Source organism: Emydura macquarii, unplaced genomic scaffold (assembly GCF_026122565.2).
Source record: "Emydura macquarii macquarii isolate MOO-44397 ecotype Brisbane River unplaced genomic scaffold, CSIRO-AGI_Emac_v2 contig_318, whole genome shotgun sequence".
Classification (NCBI taxonomy): domain Eukaryota; kingdom Metazoa; phylum Chordata; order Testudines; family Chelidae; genus Emydura; species Emydura macquarii.
In genome coordinates this window covers 12,879,583-12,907,061 of record NW_027130455.1, presented here as the reverse complement: position 1 = coordinate 12,907,061, position 27,479 = coordinate 12,879,583, and the positions used below count along the sequence as shown (strand labels likewise).

At 43.0% G+C, this 27,479-nt stretch overlaps 1 protein-coding gene across 3 annotated transcripts in view; it reads left to right on the top strand.

Moving 5' to 3' along the window:
• The first annotated feature begins 1,572 nt into the window (after window positions 1–1,572).
• CCDC83 (coiled-coil domain containing 83) overlaps window positions 1,573–27,479 on the top strand; it is a 44,199-nt gene continuing 18,292 nt past the window's right edge. The window contains exons 1-6 of one of the 3 annotated variants that reach the window (XM_067568768.1): window positions 1,935–2,077; window positions 2,853–3,059; window positions 7,374–7,490; window positions 19,851–19,935; window positions 21,990–22,158; window positions 24,482–24,649. In XM_067568768.1, the coding sequence (XP_067424869.1) occupies window positions 7,405–7,490; window positions 19,851–19,935; window positions 21,990–22,158; window positions 24,482–24,649 (508 nt within the window). In that variant the 5' untranslated portion in view covers window positions 1,935–2,077; window positions 2,853–3,059; window positions 7,374–7,404. Of the gene's footprint in view, window positions 1,618–1,932; window positions 2,078–2,852; window positions 3,060–7,373; window positions 7,491–19,850; window positions 19,936–21,989; window positions 22,159–24,481; window positions 24,650–27,479 lie in introns of those variants that run through there. The other 2 variants (XM_067568778.1, XM_067568784.1) reach the window with 2 other exon arrangements.

The following is a 27,479-nucleotide window of genomic DNA, read 5'->3' as shown; positions in this document are numbered from 1 at the left end:
CTCCAAATATTGCTTTGCTGTACAATGAATGCGTAACACTGTTAAAACCAATCGGTGCCCTCTCCTATTGCTAATCTGAAAGCAGAGGATCTGCAACATTTTGATGTCGCGGATTCAAACAACTATAAAGCACAAGAGAGCATTTTGACTGGAACACAAACAAGAAGACACTACAAGAAGTAGAGGACCAACATGCCATAGACCTGTTCATTGAGATTGTGCTGCAGTTTTGTTTAAAAGCAGTGAGCAGTGTAAGAAAACGTATGTCAATTAACAAGGTGCTGAAATTGGTACGAGTTCTTCAATCAAGCTGTAAAAGTACAGTAAGTTTGGAAGACATTGTCCAGCTTGCAATGCTTTTCCCACAGATTGTAAATAAAAATGCACTTGATATACTGAAAAAGGAATTAATGGAGTACCAAGTGACAGACTTAACAGATTTTTCAACAGGAGCTGGCAATTGATGAATACTGGCACCAAGTTTCACTTTTGTCAATACCCAGCAGAGAGCCATGCTGCCCTACACTTTCCAGCTTCTCCATGAATATGTTAGCTTTGCCACACAGTACTGAAGAAGTAGAACACATATTTTCTCAAATGAATCTCATAAAAACAGACATAAGAAATCAGCTGTCCACAGAACTGCTGGATGGAATTCTGAGTGCAATTAAAAACAGCACACACGTCAAACCAAGTAAAGAACTGTTCGAGTCAGCAAACGTGTCCATGTCTGACCACGAGAGGCAAGAGGAGTCTGTGACATAAAGTGACATTATTGTGACATTATGATAGGATTATAGCATTGTGACGGTATTGTATATGGTATTTTTAGTGATGGCAGTAAAAAGTTTACTGTGTCAGTTTAAAAAAAAACCCAACTTCAGCCCTTCATGTCAGTAAAATCTAAGGTGCAAGGTTGGCAACTCTGCAGTGCTGCCCTTTCTGTTGCAGACCTCTAGTAAATCACAAAAAAAGTCTGAAAGCGATTTGGGTAGGTGCTGGTGCTTGGCCTCAACCATAGCTGCCTCCTTGGTGGGCACAGAGGCCCCTGCATTTGGAGCGCCTACCCAGGCAGACGCATGCTCCCTGCACACAGCGCTTCAAGGGCAGGGCAGATGGCTCTAGGGACACCATTGGCCTCCATAGACAGTGTGTGTGTGTGTGGCCGGGGGGGTGCACAAGGGCTCCCCCAGGACACCCGAGGAGGGGATTTCTCCTCCCTCCCCTTGTCAGCTTGAGGGGTTCTTGGACTGCAGCTCCCGCAGGGGCCCACCAGGGGGCGCCGGTGGAACGCTCACACCACAGCGCCGCCGCCGCCGAGACGGGCGGGAAGGGCGCGAATGGCGGCGGTGGAAGGGGAGGGGGGGGCTCCTGTTGCCTCGGTGACCGGCGGAAGTTTGGGCTGAGGAGCCGCGGAGCTCGGGGGAGGTGGGTTCGCCCCCGCCGGCCAGGCCCTGGTCACTGCCCCGCCGCTCGCCTGGAGCAGCCGGGGGGGGGGGGTCTGTTGCTGACGGAACAATGATTGGTTGGGGGGGGGGGTGTTCGTGGCGGTTGCGGGGCAGTGGCAGACGCCTTGGCTGGTGCCTGGGGTGCGGCGCTGGCAGGGCTGTGGTGCAGGTGGGGTCTGGCAGCCAGGGCTGGGGGCGCAGGTGGGGGCGGGCGGGACGGGACAGCCGCCGTGGCCGGGGGTAGGTGATGGTGACTGGGGACGTGGGTGCGGAGCAGCAGTGGTGCCCAGGGTGCATGGGGGCGTTGCTGGCAGTTGGGTTTCGCGTGGGTGATGGTGACAGCGACGCTGGGCGCAGGCGGGCGATGGCGGTGGGGCAGGCGGGTGGCTGTGGCTGGGGGCAGGGGGGTGTTGGTGGGTGACAGCAGGGGTCGATGGGGGTGTGGTGAGGGTGGCTGGAGGTGTGAGCAATGATGACTGAGCGTCAGCGATGGTGTCTGGGGGTGCAGTTGGGTGATATAAGAACGTAAAAATAGCCATACTCGGTCAGACCAATGGTCCATCTAGCCCAGTGTCTTGTCTTCTGAGTGTGGCCAATGCCAGGTGCTACCGAGGGAATGCACAGAACAGGTAATCATCAAGCGATCCATCCTGTCGCCCATTCCCAGCTTCTGGCAAACAGAGGCTAGGACAGCGAGGATGTGTGGGTGACTGTTCTTAATAGTGTCTGGGGGTGTGGATGGGCTGACAATAATTATAGGTGGACGTGTGGATAGTGGCTGGGGTAGGTAAGTGTGGATAGTGGCTAGGGCTGCAGGGAGTTGACAGTGGTGATGGTTGAGGTTCAGGAAGTGACAGTGAGAGTGGAACAGTAGGAGACTATGGTTGGGAGCACAGTTGTTTATGATGGGTAGGAGATGCAGAGTGTGTGATGTGGTAGGAGAGTGAGAGGGTAGCTGACAGTAGTTGGGACAGCAGGTTCTGTGTGACAATGTTTGAGATGTAAGGGTAGTAATGGAGGCACAGTTGACTGGGATAGTGACAATGACTGGGTTAACAAGCAATTTGGGTGCAGATGGTAATCATGCTAATAGTTATGGTGAGGTGTCATGATTGTGATGGTTACTGTGGTTGGGCCGTGGTGGAAGAATGGGTATGACTGGTGGCTGGAGATCACGGCTGCCGGAGCACCAAGTAATGGTAGTGGAATCATTAGAGCTGTGACTGACAGTTTGGGAGAAGATAAATCCTCATCCCCCTGTAAATTGTTTCCTGCTGACTTTAAATCTGTAATCAATTCTCAGTCCCCAGAAATGTATCCCCCTCTCTCTCATCTATGTATTCTTTGGTTTGCAGTATCTAGTATATGTGTTTATTACAGCATGTTATTCTTCTTGGTCCACAGCTTGGAGGCTTGTGGTTGTTTGCATCGCAGGAGGAATTTCACAAATAAATTCTCAAATTCAGCTGTGGCCTGAGCTTCAAAAACAAGCACTGCCGAAAAATTGGTGCTTGAAATACGGACTTGATCCCTGTGTCCCACACTTAAGCATTGAAGCATCCATTTAGAGCAAGACCCAGAGACCATAAATATGGAAGAGCCAGAGAGAAGGTGTGGTTGGGGGGGAATGATCCATCATTTGCTTTTTCTTAGGAAAATCACTACAGTGGATGCACAGATGGCAAAGGCAAATGGTTATTTTTCCCCTTTAATTCTGTACTCTGAAATGAGGATGCCTAGAACCTGACCTGATCCTGCCTCCATTTCAGAACATGTTGTACACTTGTGTGCCTGGGCTGGAAGTTTCGAAGAAGCCTAAGGGACTCAGGCAGTCACCTCCCATTGAATTTCAATAGGATTTGAACACCCTAACTTACTTAAGCCACTTGGAAAATTGCAGTCTTAAAATCAGCACCCACCCTTCTCCTTATTTTTTAAATCTTTACCTGTGACTAAACATTGACTTTGTTCAATAAAAACATTCTTAATAGGTAATTGCAGGAGGGATGTAGGCATATTAAGGACAGGTCTGCTGATCGGACCTTAAACCCCAGATGGGTCTCCAGGGCACAGGAATTTCTTCATGTAGGGCAAATGTTATGATGCTGCAAGCAGACATGTCACAATGTGGTTCTGTAATGCAAAGCAAACATGATGCAAACATGAAAGTGTTGTTGTAGGCCACTTTGGGTAGGTCTAAACAGCCTGTGGCAGCAAGAATCCCAGGCAGGTCGTGTGTCCCTGCTGGGAGTTTGAAGTTTCCAGGACTAGACTCTTATAATGGGAATTAGCTGTCACTTTGAGTTATATAATTAGTGTGGGTGGGACGGCGGGGAGCACTGCCTGGTCTAAGCATGAGATTTGAAACAATCAGCCGTCTGCTAGAGCCACATAATAAAACCAGCAGAACTGACTCAGTTCTTCAGTGTAGGTAGATTTCCTAAATGCAGCTTACTGGGGGTGATGAAGATGTTTTTGACTGAAACATCAAGGAGGAGAATTTTCAAAGGCATAAATGTTAGGTGCCTAGCTCCCATTGTCTTGCTCAACCCTAAATCTTCCTTTAGAGTTGCCAGCCTTCCATCACTCTATTTAAACTGCCCTTCTGCACATGCCCTTTACCAATCTACCTTCTCCCAACACAACCAACTACTATATTAGACAATAACTACTCATGTTGGGGGAATAATTATCTCATAAAAGCAGGGGTATAGACTAGCAGTTGCATGGTCCATGGTAGGTGGTCTTTGTGGTAATAGTAAGCTTGGCTCTTATGGGTGGAGGACTAGATGCTGTGAACAGTTAGATGGCATAACTTCATTTCTTTGTTTTAATGGACTTGTGTCAGGTACGCTGTCCTGCTTCACAACAAATTTATTTTGTGTGTTAATTTTAATAGGAAATAGCCTGTCCTATTGTGGAGGTGGTGGTTGTGACTCAGGCCTTGTCTATATTAGCACTTATGCCAGCAAAACTTTTGTCGCTCAGGGGTGTAAAAAAACGCCTCGAGCGACAAAGTTTTGCCAGCGTAAGTGCTTGTGAGGACAGTGCTATGTCGGCGGACAAGCATCTCCCACCGATATAGCTACCACCGCTTGTTTAGGTGGTTTTATTATATCGGGGAGAACTCTCAAGCGCTCTTTCAGCGGTACAGCTGAACAGATACAGCTGTACTACTGTAAGTTTTAAATGTAGACTAGTAATCAGTGTCAAGGCTTTATCTAAGAAGTTGGTAGGTTAGAGAAGCCATGATGCTTAAGCCACCTGTTTTACCCTTTTGGGTCCAGCAGAGCTACGTCCACTGCACAACCAAAGAATCCAACCTGCTGTATGTAATGGCGTTAGTTCTGTGGACTTGCAATGACTAGTCGCCACTTATGGTTTTTGTGCTGTAATTAATTAACATTCAGAACTCAAGCAACTAGGAAATTTCATATTAAAATGAAAATATAGCTGAAATGTAATAATAAAAAACTCCATAGATGCCCTTTCCTCATGATTTGTTTTTCATATATGTATGCTACCAGCCTGTCTACGGAATCACTGTCACTTTGTTCCTGAGGTTGGCATTGCAGTGACACAATACACTTAGGGATTACCGTTGACATACATATCCCTTCAGAGAGCGGTTTTATTTCCAGCTCTGACAATCAAAACCAATGTCAGAGCTCCAGCAAACATTCACATAGTTCTGGGAGAATACAAGGAAGGGGAAGAGAGATACATACTTACAAGTGAGAGAGCTAGCCTGATGAAAATGGACCAGAAACAGAATAAAAATGGCTAGCAAATTAACAACTGCCAGTTGGATTTGTGAGAATGAAATATGTTCAACTCTAAGGAATGCAATTACTAGCTGCTACATCAGCCCCAGTTCAGGGCAGCACTTAAGTACATGTTACTAGAAGGTAAGCATGTGCTTAAGTACCATCCTGAGGAGGCATGGAGTTAACCATAGCATTAAGGGCCTGATCCTGAAATCACTTACAACTGGGGCTAGTGCTTGTTACCATAATTTGTCCTGCTGATGTCAATGCAACCACTCAAGGTACTAAGCACTAGCAATAGTGTATCTTTGTAGGATTTGGACCTTATTTACCAATGGGAGAGTGGGCCCAGTCTTGTAAGACCTTCTGTATTTGGAACACCCATTGACTTCAATGGGAGTTCTGCGCATGGAGGACTAGCAAGAGCAGGCCCATTACATTATTTAATAATTATAATTGTGTCCTGTGTGCTGCTGGCAATATGTTAAGTTCCTGAACTTGAAGTATAAACTATTCATTTTACTATGCATGCTGTTTAATTTTTGCATTAATCTTAATTTAACCAGTGGCAGTTTTACTTTCAGGATCTCGTAGCAAACAATCAGGAGAGTATTTAAATCCAAACATAAAACTGTTTTCATGAATCTTTATAATATAATAATTCCATTGCAAGGAGGACACTATCAAACACCTGGCAGAGATGGTCTACATATACTTAAACCTGCCTTCAAGTGGGGGGATTCACTAAATAACCTCTTGAGGTTTCTTTGAGCCCTACTTTTCCATAATTCTGTGACTGAACTGAGGTCCTAAATTTAAACTGTATAAAAGCAGGTTCTTTCAAAACCTAAAAATCAATAGAAATGTTTTGATATAATTATTGTTTAAAATTTTCCAGTCAAAATTTTTAAACAACACACATTTGTTTAGCAGTGTTTGAAACTCAAATCCTAAAGTATTGGACTAGAATGTGAGATTCTGACAATGAAACTGAATAAAAAAATAAGGTGAAATGGGCTCATTTTCATTGTCTAAGTTGAAATAAATGCACAAAACGTATGTGAAGAAAGCATAAACAATAAAAAGTATATTAGATATTTAATCACAGAATCACAGAAGTGTAGGACTGGAAGGGACCTTGAGAGGTCATCTAGTTCAGTCCCCTGCACTCAAGGCAAGACTATGTAATGATTAGACCATTCCTGTTCTTAAATACCTCCAATGACAGAGATTCCACAACCTCCCCAGGCAATTTGTTGCAGTGCTTTACTACCCTGAAAGAAGGTTTTTCCTAATGTCAAACCTAAGCCTCCCTTGCTGCAATTTAAGCCCATTGCCTCTTATCCTCAGAGGTTAAAGAGAACAATTTTTCTCCCTCCTCATTGTAAAAAACCTTTTATGTACTTGAAAACTGTTATGTCCCCCGTCAGTCTTCTCTTCTCCAGACTAAACAAACCCAATTTTTACAAACTCATAGGTCATGTTTTCTATACCTGTAATCATTTTTGTTTCTCTCCTCTGGACTTTTTTCAATTTGTCCACCTCTTTTCTGAAATGTGGCACCCAGAACTGGGCTCAGTACTCTAGTTAAGGTCTTATCATCGTGGAGTAGAGCAGAAGAATTACTTCTCATGTCTTTCTTACAACACTCCTGCTAATGCATCCCAGAATTATGTTTGGGTTTTTTTTGCAACCGTGTTACAGTGTTGAATCATATCTAGCTTGTGATCCACTATACCCCCCAGATCCTTTTCTGCAATACTCCTTCCTATGTAGTCATTTCCCATTTTGTATGTGTGCAATTGATTGTTCCTTCCTAAGTGGAGTACTTTGTATTTGTCTTTATTGAATTTCATTCTATTTACTTCAGACTGTAGTGCTATTTGTAAATATAGGTAAGGAAGTTTGTTTTATAAACTTTTATTTTTAACCTCACTGGGTAACTTTTTAATATTAAGTTTTGGAAAAAATAATATCTGAAATTGGAAAGATTTTTGGAAAAGTGATTTGTTTTAGCCTGTGATTTAATATTATTTCACTATTTTTATTTTGGCTGATAAAACATCCACTTTTTCAGAGCTGTGTGTTGCAGGTGCCATAGGCAGGAAAGAATGTGACATTATACAGATCATTAATTTCCCTTGTTTGTTTTTCTTAGGTATATTTTAAATTCCAGAACAACTTAAAACATGGGAAAGAAGAAGAAAAAAGAGAATCAGGCTGGGCAGTTTAAAGAAGCTAGATCCTCTTTCCCTGAAGCGTTGCTGGCATTTCAGTACGTTTAATCAATTTAAAATCTTAAGTTGTATAGAAATACAGTCACATATAAAACAGACAGCAAATAGTACTTACCTCAGCCATTCAAAATATTTGCTGTTTTAATATGGAGAAATGTGATGATTGTGTTTTTTAAATATCATTTTGTGCACTTTTTTGCTTTGTTTTCAGGGATACTCCAGAAATGTACAAATTGTAAACCTGTGCATATGAGAGAAAACACTTAAAATGAGTCAAACATTTTCTTTTTTCCTCAGATAAGAAAATAGGAATTTCTCTTGCTTGAATTTCCTCAAAAAGTCTTTTTTAAAGCAACATATCTATATGCTTATACGTAATGCCCTTTTTGTCTTAATAGTAAATATTTGATAAAAAATCTTGAAGTTGACATCTGCTTCTGGTAATTGTACATTTCCAGGCTTTCCTAGACTTCACATGGATACAAAGTCACTGGACCAGATTCTCAGGGCTGGCAGTTTGGTCCGCTGGTGCGGCTCGGGGTGGGGTACAACTGAGGCTGTGAGATACCTTTACATCGCCCAGATCTTTAGGCTGCTAGGCACTAGTCTGGTCCCAAGAAGTAGCAGAGCAGTTTCACGGCTGCTTCAAGTTGTGCCGCTGCCCAAGACACTTAGGGGCCATTCTGGCAGCTGGGAATCACAAGAGCACAAGGGTAGTCCTCTTACCTGTGTCATCCTTAGCCTATCCATGGAAAATCCCAGTGACTTTAAAATAAAAAGCAGCCTTAATTGGATAAGCCTTAATGCTTGCAGACATTCTTCAGTGAACATAAAGGACCCGATTCTGATCTCACCCAGAGCAGCGTAAATCAGAAGTTATTCCATGTAAAATCAGTAGTTATGCTGGCGTAAAACCAGTGTGAGTGAGAGCAGAATCAGGATCAGAGATTCCTTTTTGAGCCCAGTAACAAAGTTTTCTGAAGGGTTTCCAAGTTACCTTCTCTCTAAGCTCCACTTGGAATCCCAGTAAGTTTAGCGCAACTTTTAAAACCGTTTTTTAAATGGTATTTCAGAAAGCTGTTATTAGAAGCAGCCAGTCTTAGCATATCACGGACCCCATTACTTATTCCCATTAATTCAATAGGAGCTGGATCCTGCCATGACACAGTGACAAGGAAAACCCTCATAGATCCTGTTGGTTCTCACAAACGCACCTCCTAAACTAGATAATCTAGAAATGATCTTCCCAAAATCATAGACTTCATCCTTTCTCTCTTCTGCTCTTGCTGGGTTTCTTTTCAAAGACAGATTCAGATTACTGGTTGCCCTGTAGTTAATGAGACATTATTGCCTTGAAGTATTAACAAAGATCAGAAACAGCAACAAAATAATTCTTAGTCAGTGTTATGTAGCATCCTCATTAGAGCTAGTGCCCTGGGCAAAATTGCAGCTTTAACATTGTAGCTCTATCTAATAATAGCATCGTTGGAATACAGATAAATCACTCCAGGGTTTAAGAAATAGATGGAAAGTTGGTTACAAAGAGACAGCATCTTTGGACTCCTCTCCACACATGAAACTTCTATCACGTTATGAACTGGCTAGTGGCACTTGTGGCTAAAGGCATTATTTATTTGCACTCATCACATTGTTAATAATTTGTTACTAACTGGTGAATCTTAAGCATGTGATTCCCCTGCTACAAACAATGTTCCTGTAACTTGTTGGGAGCACATATTTTGCTGTGTGGTTGGACACCCCAACTGTGCCTCTGTAACTAAGTTGAGTACTCCCTCTTCTCATAATTATGCAATCAGATATCTCACAAAATCATGTCAAAATGCACAGTCCCTAGTTATTATAGATAGCAGCTTCTGATGGCACACAATCCATCAAGACCCATAGCAGATTAAAACCGTGTCCACACTACAACTTTGAATTGAGTTTGTAACCAGTCACTGGTAGAGTTGGCTCTGAACACAGTTTGTAGCTGCATACCTCCATGTGATTAAAGCTTGGTTAATCAGCATGACAGTTAACAGTATTTTGTCCCTACTAGATGCCTACCTGGCACCTGGTTTCCTTCTTGTAACCAGTCCAGCACACTACTCCTTTTTTCAACAGAGACAGGCGTCCCAAACCATGTTTGTGTAATCATTTTGACTGATTGTACTTTTTGGGGAAGACATCCCATCATGCCTTGCTTCCTGTATCTGCCTGCATGGCTTTGAGGCATTCTGTTCCTTGCTGAGGCAATAAGAGATAGCTGAAGAGATTTCTATGGATTCAGGTAAACTCCCTGGTAGGTGTGGCCAAACAAACACAGCTGTCATGATGGCAGAAAAAGTTGCTGTGTGGACACAAACTAAACGTGTTACTTGTAACCAGTTATGGTGACCATACCGCTAAGTTACACTGTCACGGTTAAAGGTTGTAGTTGTGGACATGGCCTCATAAAAGTGTAAGACTGGAAGGGACCTTGACAGCACGTTTGGCAGCCCTCTGGTGACTTTGAAAATGATGGAGAGGAAGCCCTAAAGTGAAAAATGTGAAAGCACAGAAGAAAGGAGGAAAGAGGAAGATATACCAATATGTTATAATATAACCTGACTTACTAGCTGTCTGATCTTTTTGGAAGATGAATGACAGGAGAACAAGTTTAATCTTAGCTCTGTGACTTTTATCAAATAGATTTAATTTGAAAGGAAAAAAACCCAGCAGCAGCAAACATTCAACAATTCACATCAGCATTTGAAAGATAACAAGTACTAGCTCAGTGTCTGGAAAAAGAACACAAGGCCAGGCAGCAGAGTAGCAGCTGCCTACAGATCTAGTGTATTTTTCAGGAGTTTGCAGGACTTTGTGTAGGGTTTCTGCAGAATTGTATGAACTTTATTTAGCATTTTGCAAGGAGCACACTGCGAGCTCCCATATATAACACAGCAGATTTAGCTGAGTTCAACTAGGGATGAATATGGCCCAATAAATCAACAAACAAAGCAATACATCATCCCACTAAAAACAATCAAATTTTTCTATTAGGCTGAAAAAAGCCAATAGCTTTCTCGTCAGTTCCGTTTTGGCAGTTCCTGCATCCAAGTAGATGACTCATTTGTCAGGAGAATCTTCCATTGAAGTGGGAATTGCAGGAATAATTTATTTTTTAATCTTCTAATACAATAGTGGGAGATATTAGATGCACATCTTAGTTTTTTCCTCAGAACCTCAGTAATCAGACCCTTAACATCTGCCTCAGTTTTCTTATTTGTAAAAATAAGCATAATAATACGTATGAACCTATCTCTCAGGTGTATCTTGAGGATTAATTTGTCAAGTGCTATGTAACTTCCACATCTACTTTTTCTTCCCTGGGTTGAAATTTCCTATTGTTGCTTTTCATGGCCTTTTTGCTATTCTTTGCATCATTAATGGAGTTTCCTAATTCAGTGATGGATAGTATCAACTCGTTTGTGAACTATTGAGGCCTAGTGATATCCCACAGTTACCAAATCATTTTGGTACTGGATTGAAGTGTGGTTTAATACTGCTCTCTTCATATTATAAAATATTGCATGCAATGACATTATTCCAGAAAAAGGGTACCAAAAATATAATTAATCAAGCATGTTCATTAGCTCTTTGAATCAGACACAATTTTCATAGAAAACCCTTTCAGAATAAGAAAGTTACTTACAGTAACAAAAAACCCTGAAAATGTATTCTAAATCTACATATTTTTGATGCTGAAAAAACAAAACCAGAGACATTAATAGCATCAGATTGGCCAGTTTGAAGTCCTGTTGTAGCTTCTTTCATCCATTATGATGGAAATTAAGATCAACATCAATATTCAGAGTAGCAAAATAGATCAGAAGAATTTTGATAAAATGAATGTAATTTAAATAGCAGCCAATTAGTAAAGAATGGGCATAGCATGCTGCCAAATCATAATCTTTTTGATCTCTAGTACATTTTTACTATAGCCAAAGACTCCTCCATGTCTTCAAATGTATACTTTCCTCTTAATATCCTTAAAATGTTTTAGAGAGGATCTGAAGAATGCCTTGAGGCAGATATTCATAGCAGTATATTGACAGCAGAGGATACAACACTGATAACCTGTAACTTACATGACTAAATCTCTGTATGATCCAAAGATCAAATTTATTGAGGGAAAAAATCTCTTTATGACTCAATAGACAGTAGTAGGAATCGGGGCAGAGCAGAGATAATGATACTTACTGGAACAGTAGAGGATCTAATGGTAATTGGTTACACATGCCTTTATTGGGTCCCAGGGTAAGACAGTTCTGGAAAGAAGTATGAAAATAGATTAAAGATGGCTTTGGAAATTGACATAACTTGTAACCTAATATATATAATATTAGGAGATTTGAGAGCTTCAGAGAACTGGCTATGTCTACACTTCAGACTTCTGTTGGTGTAGCTATATTGGTTAGGGGAATGAAGAGGTGTGATCCCTGAACAGCACAGCTGTGCTGAAAAAAGCCAGTAATATGGACAGAGCATATACCAGCAAAGCTGCACTTTTACCAGTATGACTTGTTTCACTCAGCTGTGTGTACATGGGGGGTATAAATTAAGATATACTGGTAAAAGCACAGCTTTGCTGGTATAAGCTATTTCCACACTGTTCGTGTTTTATGGATATAGTACACTAATATTCCTATATACTTGTAAAGCACTCTTACTGTAGACATGGGCTAAATGGACCACTGGAAAAAGTTGCCTTTAAAAGCAACAGCTGTTACTCACTGGATAACAAACAAACAAACAAAAAAATCGGCCAGCAAGAGGTGTGAATGTTGTGAGCTGGTTCACTGTGCTAGGCTTATCAGCAAATTCAGAATAAATGATCTTTGAAGTCTGAACCTGCTTTCCTTACTTACCCAGAGCATCTCTGGAACTAACAGAAGTGTTGGATGAGCAACAAATACTTCATTAGGCTCACTGGGCCAGATTTTCAAAAGAGCTCAGCTCCCATTTAGGCACCAAAGCAAGTGGCCAGATTTTCAGAGAGTTCAGAATGTTTCATGTGGATATCTCTTGCAAATCTAGGCATAACTGTCACAGTGGGAGCTGCTGGGTGCTAAGCATTTTTGAAAGTCTGGCCCCAGTTATGGAAATAGAGCCTTTGAAAACGTGGCCCAGTGTTTGCATGATAAACTAGATAACTGAACTGCTGTGCCTGTTCTATATCGGTACAGTCAATACAACAGAATGCTATACTTCAACATACCAAGGTGCTTTGCTGTGAGCCCTGCAGTCAGTATGGATTTATTTGTACCCCTCATCCCTCCTCTTCCTTTCCAGTAGAAATAAAATTGTAAAATAGGAAATGCAGTTTTATAGGCCAGTGCCATAGGGAGACCCATGAAGCTGCTTATCAAGATTTAGGAAGTTTTTCTTTGAGTGATTGTACATGTCAATTCCACTGTAGGTGTGTGTGTGTACCCCATGAATGGTTGTTGGAGATTTTTTTCCCTCAACAGTACCCACTGGAGTGGATTGAGCACCGTCTGTCACCACGCATCCTGCATGCTAGTATTAGAGGGTGAGACCACACGCACTCCCCTCAATTCCTTCTTACTGCCAATGATGGTTGTTGGAGCAATTCCAGACTTAAGTCAAGTGCTTTCCTCATTCCTTTCTGTATACATCTTGTTTGTTGTAAATTACTATTTAGTCTTTTTAGTGCTAGGTTTCAATTTAGATTTTTTTTGACCACTTATTATCTTTTGGTACCAAGATCGATACTGGAACAATGCTGTTGAGAGGAAAGCCTCCAGTGCTTTTCCTGGCACAGCCATCCCCAGGTTCAGGCTTCTGCCTCTCCATTGTCAAAGTATCCGACTTTTCTTCTTTGGACTCGGACGTGAGGTCGTTTGTATCCCATCCAGGATGGAGAAAATATTCCCCATCAGAGACTTTGGGACCATTGACCATGCAGCAACCTCACCATTGGCCTCCTTCTAAGGGTCAATAGCCCAGGCAAGGATGGGTTCCAAGTCCATACCAGTGGCTGTACTGGACACTGTGGGGCATCCTCCACTCCTAGCTAGGATCTCCCCTCAGCCGTCTCGCTTGCTATAATGGAGAATGCACTGGAGATATTGGCACCGAGTGCACCATTCCCTGGTACCTGATACCGAGACTGGTACCGAGCAGCCAAAAGTCACTTGGGCAGCTTCTCCACTTCAAGTCAGAGACCAACTACCACCTCATATGCCTGTTGCTTCCTCATCCTCATCACCAGACAAGGCTATTGAGCAGTCATGTATCTCACCACTGCCAGTGAACCACAGGGCTCATCAGGATCTTAAGGATCTTGGCGGTCTCTGTACTTACAGTTCGGGAAAAAGAGGCATGTGAAAACTCTCACAAGTTGGTGGACGTTTTGGTATCAGTGACCCCAGCCGGGGTGGCTTTACCAATTAATGAAGCTATCATGGAGCCAGTGAGGGTTCTTTGGCAGACACTCTTTTCCTTGCACCCCAAAGAAAAATTAGCTGAGTGGAGATGGTTGGTCTCCTCTAAAAGGTATGAACATTTTCACTCTCATCCTCCCACCCCTTGGGGTTCTCTTGTGGTGGCAGCTGCCAGTGACTGGGAAAGACTGTAACAACAAGCTTTCACACCAAAAGGCAAAGACGCTAAGAGACTGTTTTAGTTTGGTCACAAGTCACAGTGACTCAGGAGTGCAAACCAACAGGCACTTCTGAGTCACTGTGACTTGACCATCAGGAAGAATGTTATAAAATTTAAAGACAAGTTTCTGGAGGACCATGGACAGGAATTTGTAGTAATGTGGTAAACTGGTTGCCAGGACTGCTCTCCAAGTTAGTTTGGATAGTGTAGACTCAGATGCTCAAACCATGGCCTCAGCTATTGCTATGAGAAGGTGTTGATGCTTGCAGTCATCTGGTCCAACAGACTATCCAGGACCTCCCTTCTGAAGGTCCCTTGCTGTTTTCAGAGAAAATGGAGGATAGGCTTCAGAGACCTAAAGATTCCAGGATGACACTCAAATCCCCTGGAATCTATACCCCAGCAATGAAAAGAAAACAGTTTTGTCCACAGCAGCTGAACAGGCACCAAGATTTTGCTCCCCAATCCCAAGATCCACCAAGAAGAAAAGGCAGGGATTATAGGAGTGCCCTCCACCACCCGCCTCTTCAGCATTAGTGGAAACATCCCATCCAGCCACCCTATCCAAACCGGCATTTTGTTGGGTTGGTCTAGTGCAGTGTACCAGTTACCAGTTCCATCTGTTCCTCATCTTTTGTTTACAGTCATTTGTCCCACTTCCTAAGTGCTTGGGCCCACATCAGGCTGGTATGCCTTTAACACAGTGGAACTGGGATATGCCCTGCAGTTCATTTCTAACCCCCCTTCCTATCTCTCTTCCCCGGCTCTCTTCAAGGACCATTCTCACAAGATTGTCCTTCAGGAGATCTTCTCCAGGCAGGGGCCATAGAGGAACTTCCATTGTATCTCAGGGGCAAAGGATTCTATTCCTGCTACTTCCTTATCCCCAGACCAAAAGGGGATATTTTAGATCTAAGAGAGTTGAACAAATTTCTGAAAAAAATAAAATTCTGCATGGTTACCCTAGTCTCGAATATATCTTCCTTGAAACAGGGGGACTGGAACACTGCTCTTGACTTAAAGGATGTTTACTTCCATGTCACAATATCCCACAACCATTAGCAGTTTTTCAGCTTCATGGTGAATAGGTGCCTTTAGCAGTTCACAGTGGTTCCATTTGGTTTGTCAGCTGTTTCTCGGGCATTCGTGAAGTGCATAATGGTGGTGCCAGTCCATCTACAAAAATTAAGTGTCCATGTGTTCCCGTACATGAACGACTGGTTAATCAGAGGTTGGTCTGAGGCTCAAGTCCTGTCCACATTCAACATGCTGGGGCTCCTAGTAAATTGGGACAAATCAATCTTGAAACCAGTACAGACAATAGAGTTCATTGGGGCAGGCTTAGACTCCATGAAGGCCAACACCTTTCTACTGCAAGCCAGTAAACTTTACGGGACCTAGTACTGCGACTGAAAGCATACCCTCTCACAACAGCACGCAGCTGCCTTAGTCCCCTGGATCACATGGCAGCATGTAACTATGTAGTTCATCACACCAGGCTGCATCTCAGAAAGCTGCAGGCGTGGCTAGCATCAGTGTATCCCCTGAGTTGTCACCATTTGGACAAAGTGGTTTGAATGTCTGCTTTAGTTTTGTCATCTCTGGATGGGGGGATGGACTCTCTGAAAGTCTGCATGCTGATTTCCCCTCTTTCCCCCCCCCAGTATCAACCCTCACAATCACAAATACATCATCCTTGAGTTGGGGAGCTCATGTGGAATCTCTGCAGACTGTCTGTGGTCATCTCAAGATCTAAAGACTCATATAAATGTCAGGGAGTGAAGAGCGGTACATCTAGCCTGCTTGGTCTTCCTCCCCCACAAAGTAGGAAAGAATTTATTAATTCTAACAGACAATTCAGCAACCATGTTTTACATAAACAGGCAGGGAGGGGCACGTTTGACTCAACTGTGCTACAAGACAGTTCCTCTCTGGGATTTTTGTATAACCAACTCATTTCATCTCAGGGCTGCTTACCTTTCAGGAAAAGCAGAATAAGTTAGCAGATCAGCTGAGCAGGTCCTACTCCAATCTCCATGACTGGTTACTATGTCTAGGTCCATCTTCTAGCTGTAGGAGTCTCCCCAAGTTTGCAACAGGAACCATCAGAAAATGCCATCAGTTCTGTTCCTGGGAAGAGTTAAGTCCAGACTTACTGACAGATGCTTTGCTCCTATCTTGGAAGAATTCCATTGTGTACGCCTTCCCTCCACTTCCCAGAGTCATGTTCAGAGTCAAATAAGGCCATGCTCACTACCTCCTGATAGCACTGGTATGGCCTCGTCAGCATTGGTACTCGACCCTTCTAACCTTGTCAGTTGAGCCTCTGCTGTCTCTCCCATTGAGTCCAGACTGAATTTCTCAGGACCACAGGCACCTGCTCCATGCCAGCCTCTGAGCTCTTCATCTGACAACTTGGATGCTTCGTGGCTGACACTCTTTGAAAGGTTCTGCACTTACCTAGCTAGGAACACTTACCTAGCTAGGTTGTCAAGCTTCTCCATTTGGTCTCATCAGAAAGATGTGCCTCCAGAGTAGGCACCCCTGAACCTCGTACTGGACTATCTTCTAGATTTAAAATAGACTTTGGTGATTAGCTCTATAAGAGTGCATCTGGCAGCTATTTCAGCCTTCCATATCTCAATGGATAGTAGATCGCTTTTCTGCAACCACATCATTGCCCAAGTCCTAACAAGCTTAGTCAGATTGTACCCACACATACAAGATCCTTCCTTGGGATCTGAACTTAGTCCTAGCACAGTTGATTGAACCACCATTTGCGCCTCTTGCAACTTGCTCTCTCTCTCTCTTTCATCTCTCTATAAGGTAGTATATCTTGTGGCAATTACCTCAGCCAGCAGGCTGGGCAAGTTGAAAGCCCTAGTTTCAGAGCCTCCCGCTACAATTTTCCATAAGGATAAAGTTTATCTTTACCCTCACCCAAAATTTCTCTGAAGTAGTCTCTGATTTTCATGTTAACCAGGCAATCTATCTGCCGACATTCTTCCCAAAACCCCATGTGCACAGGGATGAGGAAAAACTTCATTCATTGGATGTGAGAAGGGCTTTAGCTTTCTACCTCGTGTACTAAGTCCTTTAGATCCTCCGCACAGTTCATTGCGATTGCAGACAGAGCTAAGGGCTTACCAGTTTCCATGCAGAGAATCTCATCCTAGATCTCTTTGTGCATTCGTTTATGCTACCAACTGGCTAATATAACCCCACCAGCTAGAGTATTGGTGCATTCTACTTGAGCACAGGCAACTTCAGCTGCTTTCGTGGCACTATTGCCGATTGTAGACATTGTAAAGCAGCGAGTTGGTCATCAGTCCACACTCTTGCTTCTCTTTATGACGTTTTCCAACAGTCCAGAGATGATCCCAGTTTCGGACAGGTTGTCTTAGAATCACTGTTCAGTTAAACGCCCAGCCCACCTCCATGCGTGTTTGCTTGTGAGTCTCCTACAGAGAAATAGACATGTGCAATCACTCAAAGAAGAAAAAACATTATCTGCTTTCTATAACTATTGTTCTTCGAAATGTATTGCACATGTCCAATCCACAGCCCATCTGCCTTCCCTCTCTTTCAGAGTCTGTCTGGTACAAAGGAACTGAGGGGGTTTGGGATGGCCCTGCCCTCCTATACCAGCACTCAAGGGCATGTGGTGCTAGAGGGAGCTCAAGCCACCCCGATGGGTATCACTAAGGGAGAAATAACTCTGGCAACTGTTAATGGGGCACGCGCACACCTACAGTGGAATGGACACGTGTAATGCTGGCTGAATTGGGGGGGCCCTTGGGGTGTATTCAGGAGCTCTGATTTACTCCCTTCTACACCAATCTCGCGTTGGGGGTGTCATGCTGGCTGGATTGGAGCGGGGCATTTATTATATCATTTAACATCAATATGTCAAAAATCATAATAATTCATATGAGATATGCTGTGTCAGGTACTGTTAGAAAGGCTATAATGTGCTAAGTAAGATGATGATGTTTATGTTCATGTGTTATATGTGTAACGGAAGTTATGGATATGTTTGATATATCTGTATTTCAAATTGTGCTGTGTCTGGGCGACGCCCCAGACAGGATGGCTGCAGCACTAGCCTGCTTAATGCCCATTAAGAAATTCACGGGTGCAAGGGGCCCAGGGGGAGAAGCCAGGGATATACCTGATGAGTCACCAGGACTTACTCATGTGACTCTGGACTCCATTTTATTCCTGTAAAATTCCACAAGCAGCATGGCCAAGGCCAAAGGACATAAAAGGCAGCTGCACAACATCCATTTTGTCTTTAGTCTATCTTTAGTCTCCAGCCTACCTCTGGATCAACTCATCGACAATTGAATTGAAGCTGTGAAACAAAGGACTGAGACCCATCCAGGTACTGGATGTATACCAGAGGGACTATACAAGTCTGCAAACTCCACAACTCTACTAGAAACCTGATATATATATGAGCTTTCAAATCATTTGTATGTATCTGATTGCTTTAATCCTTTAACATTTCTCTTATAGCTTGTTTCTTTCTTTTTATAATAAACCTTTAGTTTTATTTACTAAAGGATTGGCTGGCAGCGTGGTATTTTGGGTAAGATCTAAACTTATATTGATCTGGTAATGTGGCTGACCCTGTGGGGTCAGGAGAAAACTTTCTGGTAAAGAGCATAGAGTTTTAAATAACTGTTCTCTTTACTGGACCTAGTGGCTGATTGGGAGCCAGAGACTGGAATGCAGTAAAGGGGGCTGTGTATGTTTTTATTTTGGCTTCTTGATAACCAGTGTGGGGAATCAGAAGCACTGTTTGTGGCTGGTTGGGAAGTCTGACTTCAGTGTCACCCACCAGTGCTGGGAGAATCTGCTCTCCTTTTACAGCCTGCCCTGACCTTGGCATTTTCAGGTAGCTACCCTAGGCACGGATGGGTCACAACATGTACAACACATCTTGAAGAATAATAGCTACAGAAAGGAGGTAACTGTTTTTTATCTAGGAATCAGTGACCAGGTGCTAATCTCTGCTGTGCAAATAGTGAGAACAGCAAGGTTGCTGTGTGTTCTCCATAGCCCCCCGTCTCCCAGACTTCAAGAAAGCCCTTCCATGCTGTTGGGGAAACAGCCTTTCTGCATGATCCTGTCTGGTTTGACCAAATATCTACCCAGAAGTTATTTCAGGCCAAACCATTAAATAACTTTTGTAGTTACAAGTCACGTGTATGCGTGCATTTGTGTGTGTTTATTTCAGTGCAGCCCACCAGCAGGGAATGCGTAGTTTGTTAGGCATTCAGGAAACCGAATCACCAGCTATTTCTGTAGGGAGCAAACTCTACGCCTTTGGCAGGACAGCTTAGAGGAATCTGCAAGTAGACACCACTGGAGTTTCCCACCACCCACTCAAAATTCTGCATTGAAGAGGCATTAGGTTATTAGAGAGACAGCATGATCCTAGGAATAGGGCAGCTGACAGAGTCAAAAGACCTGAGTTCTACTCTTGGCTCTGTCACTGGTTCATTGTGTGATGCTGGGGAAGTCACTTAACTGCTCCATGGCCCAGTTTCTCCATGTTCAATATGGGAATAAAAATGCTTGCCAACTTCAGTAAAGCAATTTGAGATCTACAAGCAAAAAGCACTAACTAGTATTTGTATCTAAATTATTTTAAAATAACTTCTCCCTCCCTCTCTCTTCCATGGCTGTTTAGTGACTCATCATACATGCTTCTTTCTCCTCAGAATTCAGATAAAGGAAGAGGCAATTAATCAGCTTCTAGTTGAACTAAAGCAACTGAAAGAAAAGAACATAAAATATCATGAAAGAGTAAGTAAACATGCATCTCTCTCCCATTTCACATATTCTCTATCATATTTTAGCTAGTAAAAGTAAATCATTTGTCACTGTAAATTAAATCTACTTATTGTAAGTACAGTATTTGTAACAATTAATATTTTGTAAAGTCTATTTTGAAAACAAGGTTAGTGAATCACTTTGCACGCTTAAGGAGGTATAATTTTGTTATCTAAACTATACGTAACTTAAAGTGCAGTTCCGTTCGAAAAATAACTGTAAAAATGGGTTGCATGCGTATAATGATTTGGAACTTAGTAAACAATTCTATGTTTGCTGCACATAAAGAAATAGAGTCAAATCCCTCTCTATTAGCCAGGGTGGCTGTTCAGGGCTAAAAGGAATAAAAAGCAGTACCATCTTATTTCTGTCATTTAAGTGAGCAGATATGACTCTGAAAACAGATCTGTTGAGTAAGAAGGTACCATTTTTATAGTCACTTCTGATGTAGTGGAGTTGCACAAGTGAAAATGAGGGACTAGTTTGGCCTGCAGAACCTCAATTCTAATGAAAATGTATAAGGAGGAAAAGAGCCCATCTCAACTCTCCAGGCTGAGTTTGCAGTTTTGCCAGATCAAGAAATAACTTGCTTGTAAATTAACCACATTGAGTCAATTTAGAGACAAGCAAACATGGAACCCCAGTGCTAATTTTACATGATCACTGTTCAGAGCAGAATCATATTTAGTACAGGGCCTAATTAGATTGATATCAGAGCTCAGTGAACTTTGGACCCAAGAAATATATATAATGTGTTGATCAAGAAAGACTGTCTCTCTTTTGATGAATTGAAAGAGCTGGACACTGGCAGTCAATCAGTTTTGCAGACTGGGCTTCTTCCAGCAGGTGAAATGGACAATAGAGACCCTATCCTCCACTTGCCCTCCGTTTGTAGTGCTTTACTAAGTGACAGAATGTGATCAGGCCACTGGCTTTAAGTTTCCTCTTAGGAGAGCTGTAGCATCATGTGGCTAGTGTTTCCCAAATTCCTGCAGCATCTATTCTTTTCCAGCCATGGACCGCTATCATTCATTGGAGTAGCTGATTTGGCTCTGCTTTCCACAGACAGCTGTAGTCTCTTGTGAATTCCCCACAGTTAGCAGCCAACTCATGGTCTCTCGTGGGACTCCTTTCATTTTTCAGTCCTTGGAGGACTTAGAGTATGATGCAGTACCATTTCTTTCAGTTAGCCTAGTTTGGGGCTGTTTGTGCTTTTTTTTCACCCCCGTTTCTCTGGGCAGTTGGGCATTTATCCTCTGAGAAGCAAGAGTATCTCTGATGCTTTCTGGCTGTGTATTTTATTGAATTCACATTGTTATGTATTTAGCTTGTATAGCACTTAGATCTCCCTTGGTTTGGCATTGGGAGCAAACTCACTAAATCAGTAAGAAGCTGCACCGTTTCCAACTGGAGTTTGGGTGACATGATACAGAGACATGGTGTGGTGATCTGAGCATAGACATGGGAACCAGCAAACCCCTGAGTTCTAATTTTGACTGTGATGCTAATTTCCTTCTGTGGCTATGGGCAAGTCAATTAACCTTTCTCTGTCTTAGTTCACCATGTGTAAAACAGGGGTGATAGAACTTATGCGGTAGGTTGTTATAAGGAATGTTTGTTTGGAGTCCAGCATTCTGCTAAATAAGTATTATTGTTAAAACTGAATGCGCAGCATACATTCTAAGCCAGTGGTTTCCAACCCGTAGCAGCCTCCTCGCTGAACATCTTTCATCTGGCTGCAGTGGGTGGGGGCCCTTCAGGGTTGTAAAAATGATATCTGAGGCCCTCGAGCCAAAAAGGTTGGGAACCACTGTTGTAAGCAATAGGAATATTGATGGGACCCAGAAGACTAACAATCATTTGTCTGCCCTTTCCTGGTGGTAATAGGCTTGAGATTATTTAGAAAAAGTAGCATAGCTCTACTTAGCTGAGTGTTTTTGCAAGGTACCATGTCACAAATTGAAGTGATATTTCAGTTTCTTTTACACCCCCTTTTAACATGTATCTTACTGTTGTTCCTCTTATAGAATGACTGTCTGAAGGAAGAACAGCTGGGACACATCAGAACTCTACTAAGCAGCTTGAAAACACAGGAGAAAGAACTGGAGCAAAAGGAAATTTTAACCAGGGATGATGTAGAGGTGGCAATGAAGGAGAAATGGCAATATATTAGGGACCAAGAAATGCTTCTGAAAGGTGAGTAGTAAGTTAGCTATAGAAATGCTGTTTGCAGTTTTCCATAGTTAGGGTTGAGCTGAATTTTGTACTAAAGGCAGCGCTGCCTAAATAGTCTGGTGTCAAGTTAGCGTCTTCCTCAGTTTCCCTTACTCAAGTTGGATCTCCCAATCTTCCAGTCTGGTTTGGTTGCTACAGTGTTTTGGCCCTCCAGTGATGTCAGTAAAGAAAAATTCCACCACTTTGGGGGCATCCACATTGAAAAAAACGTGCAAGCAATCTTCCACCTCAGTCTCAAACTGGGCACCACCCTTCCTTCCTGAGGACTTGTCTTCTCCTCAGATTTCGGAACTCTTCAGCCTGCCCTTTGGAATCAACTTTCAGCCCTTCGCTGGCTCTGCTTATCTCTCCCCTCAGACCCTTCTTTGGGGCACTTGTTTGGGTCTCTCCCCATTTTCTACCAAGCACCAACTCCCAGCACTGGCTCTCCACGATCCTGTGTCTTATCTCCACTCCCGAAGGCCTGAGTTAGCCTCAGGAACCCTCATCTTCACTTAAAAGGCCAATTACTATGTGGCACAGAGATTCAACCACTTGGTTACATAAAAAAGAATACAGCTTTTCCTCCCCAAAATTAGAGCACTTACTTTTTGAGTACAGAATGGATTGTCTGGGAATTTACAAATAAACCAGTAAATTGGTTTATTAGCTTGTTATAATTAATTTTAAAATTATTCCTTTAGAAATTAGGCACTGTGTTGAACCTTTCTTATCTCGACACATAATGGAATAACACACTCTTCAAATTTTCCATGTAGTTAAAACTCATTGAAATATTGTGCATTGTGTACACTCAAAGATTTTTTAAAAAGATTAGTAGCTATGTATTGCTGTTGTTCTTTATGTAACCTTTCTGCCAGACAAGTCAGCAGAAGTGAGGGCCAGATTCCATATCTAGGGGTTCCTGTCAATGATACAACACCAAACCGGCTCAAGTCCCCACCCAGTCATCTGGAAAATCACTCACTATCCCCTGGGCACCCCCAAAAGGCAATACTTCCCCTCTCACAAGCACATAGTCTGAGTGAGAAAGTAAACCTTTTAATAAAACGGAAGGAAGTAACACAGCATTGGTTTGGGAAAACAGTGCAAACAGAATCCATAAACACAATGAGCAGAACCCACCCCAGAGCACAAAGGCGTGTCCTTTGCCTCTCCCTTACCTTTCTCTTCTCGCTTTCCCCTGCCCTGCCGACCGTCATAGTTGCACTGTCCACTTCTCGGCTGTAGGGCTCGACCAGCCCCCTCTGCTGGCCCGTTCCACCTGCCGGATGTGGGCCTCCATCAGCCCCCTCTGCTGGCCCCCACCGCCTGCTGGATGCAGGCCTCAACCAGCCCTCTCTGTTGGCTGTCAGTCTCTTAAGGTTTCCCAGTTCCTTTAGGGACTTCAGCTCTAGTGAGTTTCAACTTCCAGTGATTTCAGCTCTCAGTTCATGGGAAAACCCTCTCTTGACACAGGAGCATTATCCCTGCTTTTTAACAAAACAAAAGACTCCAAGAGGAATAATTAGTTCTACCTTTTAACAGTGGGAGGAGATAGTCAATCCATGCCTGAGGGTAGCCCTTGGTCAGGGTGGCACAGCTTCAGCAGGAAGATCCCCTACCTCTCCCCGCTTCTCTCACAGTGCTCAGCATCCAAAAGCCTCTTTTGTTGAGTTCTGTTCTGATGAGAGTGAATCACACACTAAGCACAGTTCTGCTGCCATTTGTTCATACAGTAGGGGGACAACATTTCATTACCCCTACAGTGATTTGTAACCCGATACCAGCCAGACTGGTCATTTCCCATCATGCTCAGCACATAGGTGTGCTTATGCAGATATAGTGCAACCATGCTGAGCACCTAGTTGTACTCATGCAAATACAGAGCCTATGCAAATAAAGTGCCTCCCCTTTCAGCTGGCTGAGCAGGGGAGAGCCACTCAGATCTTGCTTACATCTATAACTCTTTTTCCTCAGAGGCTGAAGAATAATGTTTTACTACAGAGAATGCACTGCCCTTTTTCAAACTGGCTGCACTTTCTCTGTTCTTAGTAGGACTGGGGCCCTCAGTTAAAATGGTCTCTTTCAAAATGGCCATGGTCACCTATTATTCTCACCCAGATGAAACCAAACTGCCCTCAGAGAAAATGGTGGCCCCTGAGAATATAGAGGGCCATGATGTTGTAACAATTTGCAGGATATGAGACTTCCTCCTCTGCTCCCTTTGAAAATTCCCTAACTGAAAAAATTGATGCAATAATAGAAAAAAGGACTCACCCTTCTAGTTTTGTTATTTTAATAGAGCTACGCTCCAAAATAAATGAAGTTGAGCAAAAACTACTGGTAAAACAGGCTGAGAAGGATTACTGGTTAGAGTACAAAAATGTGGGAAGTGGAGAACATGGCAAACAGATCAAGCTCCTTGAAAAGGATATCCACGGATTCAAAGATGACCTTGAGCAAATGACAGGTCAGTTACAGCAAGATCAATACAAGTACATATAGTGCATAAATAAGCTACAGCCTTCATTTGCAGAACGTAATTAACGCTCAGACTAATTACATACATTTAAGCCAAAATATTTAAACCTGTATGCCTAAAGTTAGGCTCCGTAATCTGTATGTAGGCCACTAAATAAAAGCAATCCACTTTTCAGAGGTGCTCCAATGAAGTCAAGAGAGTGTTGCCAGTGTGCAATACCTTTGAAAATCAGGCTGCTTTTATATAGGTGGCTAAAAACAGATTATGGAGCCTAATTTTAGGTACCTACGTTTGAAAGTGTGGGTTTATGCTGAGTGCTTCTTGTCGTGTACTACACTTCACAGGTTTCCATTTAAAAACTCCTTTGACACAAGAGAAATGTTAGATCAGGGGTCGGCAACCTATGGAGCGCGTGCCAAAGGTGGCACGTGCGATGATTTTGAGTGGCACTCGCTGCTCCCCCCTTCCACCTCCACCCCTCTCCCATGTGGGCCCAGTGGTGCTCTGGCTGGAGTCACGCCGCTCCCAGCCCAAAGCAGCGCTGCACAGTGGCCGCTCGCCCCTTCTGGCCCTGCCCTTTTCCAACATGGACCCAGCTGTGCCCTGGCCGGAGCCGTACCACTCCTAGCCTCAAGCAGCACTGCACAGCAGCTGCTCCCCCCTCTTGGCCCCGCCTCTCTCCCCCATGATGTCACGTGAGCCCAGTGCAGGTAGAGGGATGGGGCCAGCGGGGGCAGAGGCCGCCGCACAGTGCTGCTTGGGGCTGGGAGTGGCTCCTGGCCAGGGCGCTGGGCTCACAGCACATGGGAGAGGGGCGGGGGGAATAGGGGAAGATGTGGCACGCCACGTCCGAAAGGTTGCTGACCCCTGTGTTAGATCATCTTTGGGACTGGTGAAATTCAGACCTACTGTAACCAGGTGCCAGTGGAGCTTCACTTGGTTACGCAAGAACTGAAGTTAGCATACTGGTTACAAAATCACGTATCCAAGGCTTTGCAATATCCCCAGCATGAATGTGTGCAAATTCAAGACAGAGCTTCAGTTCTGATGAAGCAATGGATCATATGTAAGAGCTTAGATATTATAGTTGTGAGTGCTTTAAAAGCATTAGATAGATTCATTTGTATAGATTACTTTAAAATAATATGCTAGTTATTTAGGTGTTATGTAGCTCTTCTTATTTTTTTTAAAAGTCCTGATTTTTTTCCCCTTGTAACACTCTGAGTATTCATTACCACAGCCAAGCAGCTGGTAGTGACAGGCAGTGACACCACTGTGAGAATGGTCCCCGTACAGTCAGTGCCAACCATTACCAAGCATCAAGTGCTGAAGACAAGAATCATTCAGTTATCCTCTTTGTCTTCCCCAGGGTAATTGTTGTGAAAACATACTTTAGCTTGATAAAGATCTGAACTGTTTTTCCTATTGCAGCCTGTCAGTTAGTACTTTAAGTAACTACCTCAGGAAAGACTGGTGTTTTGCACTTTATGTCTTCCCTGTTTTAAATCAATTCAAAATTTCATTACATCAACTGAGATGTAAAACAGAAAAAAGAATGAACATTTATATAGATTTTTAAGGGCAGAAGAGACCATTATGATCATCTAGTTTCTCTCATACAGTGATTCTTGCATCTAATCCAGTAATGTGGTTGAACTAAAGCATATTGTTAGAAAGATTTACTATTATTTATATTGCTGTAGCAATATAAATTAGGAGTCCTAGTAATAGGTCATTGTGTTGGCTGCCATACAAACACACAATACAAAGACGGTCCCTGCCCAAAGGAACTTACAATCAAGCGACAAGATAAGAGACAAAAGATTGTTCTTTGAGTTACTGAACATAGAATCATAGGACGGGAAGGAACCTTGAGAGGCCATCTAATCCAGTCCCCTGCACTTACGGCTGGACCAAGCATTATCTAGACCATCCCTGACAGGTGATTGTCTAATCTGCTCTTAAAAATCTCCAGTGATGGAGATTCCTCAACCTCTCTAAGCAGTTTATTCCAGTGTTTGACTACCCTGACAGTTAGGAAGTTTTTTCTAATTTCCAACCTAAATGGCCCTTGCTGCAATTTAAGTCCACTGCTTCTTGTCCTATCCTCAGATGTTAAGGAGAACAATTTTTCTCCCTCCTTCTTGTAAGAACCTTTTATGTACTTGAAAACTGTTATGTCCCCCCCTCAGTCTTCTCTTCTCCAGACTAAACAAACCCAGTTTTTTCAATCTTCCCTCATAGGCCATGTTTTCTAGACCTTTAATCATTTTTGCTGCTCTTCTCTGGACTTTCTCCAGTTTGTCCACATCTTTCCTGAAACCTGGCGCCCAGAACTGGACACAGTACTCCATTTGAGGCCTTATCAGCATGGAGTAGAGTGGAAGAATGACTTTTTGTGTCTTGCTTACAACACTCCTGCTAATACATCCTAGAATGATGTTTCCTTTTTTTGAAGCAGTGTTACACTGTTGACTCATATTTAGCTTGTGATCCTCTATGACCTCCAGATCCCTTTCCATAGTACTCTTTCCTAGGGAGTCATTTCCCATTTTGTATGTGTGCAACTGATTGTTCCTGCTTGCATTTGTCCTTATTGAATTTCATGCTGCTTACTTCAGATCATTTCTCCAGTTTGTCCAGATCATTTTGAATTTTAATTCTATCCTCCAAAGCACTTGAAACCCCTCCCAGCTTGGTATCATCCACAAACTTTATAAGTGTACTCTTTATGCCATTATCTAAATCATTGATGAAGATGTAGAACACAACTGTACCCAGAACTCATCCCTGTGGGACCCAACTCAATATGCACTTC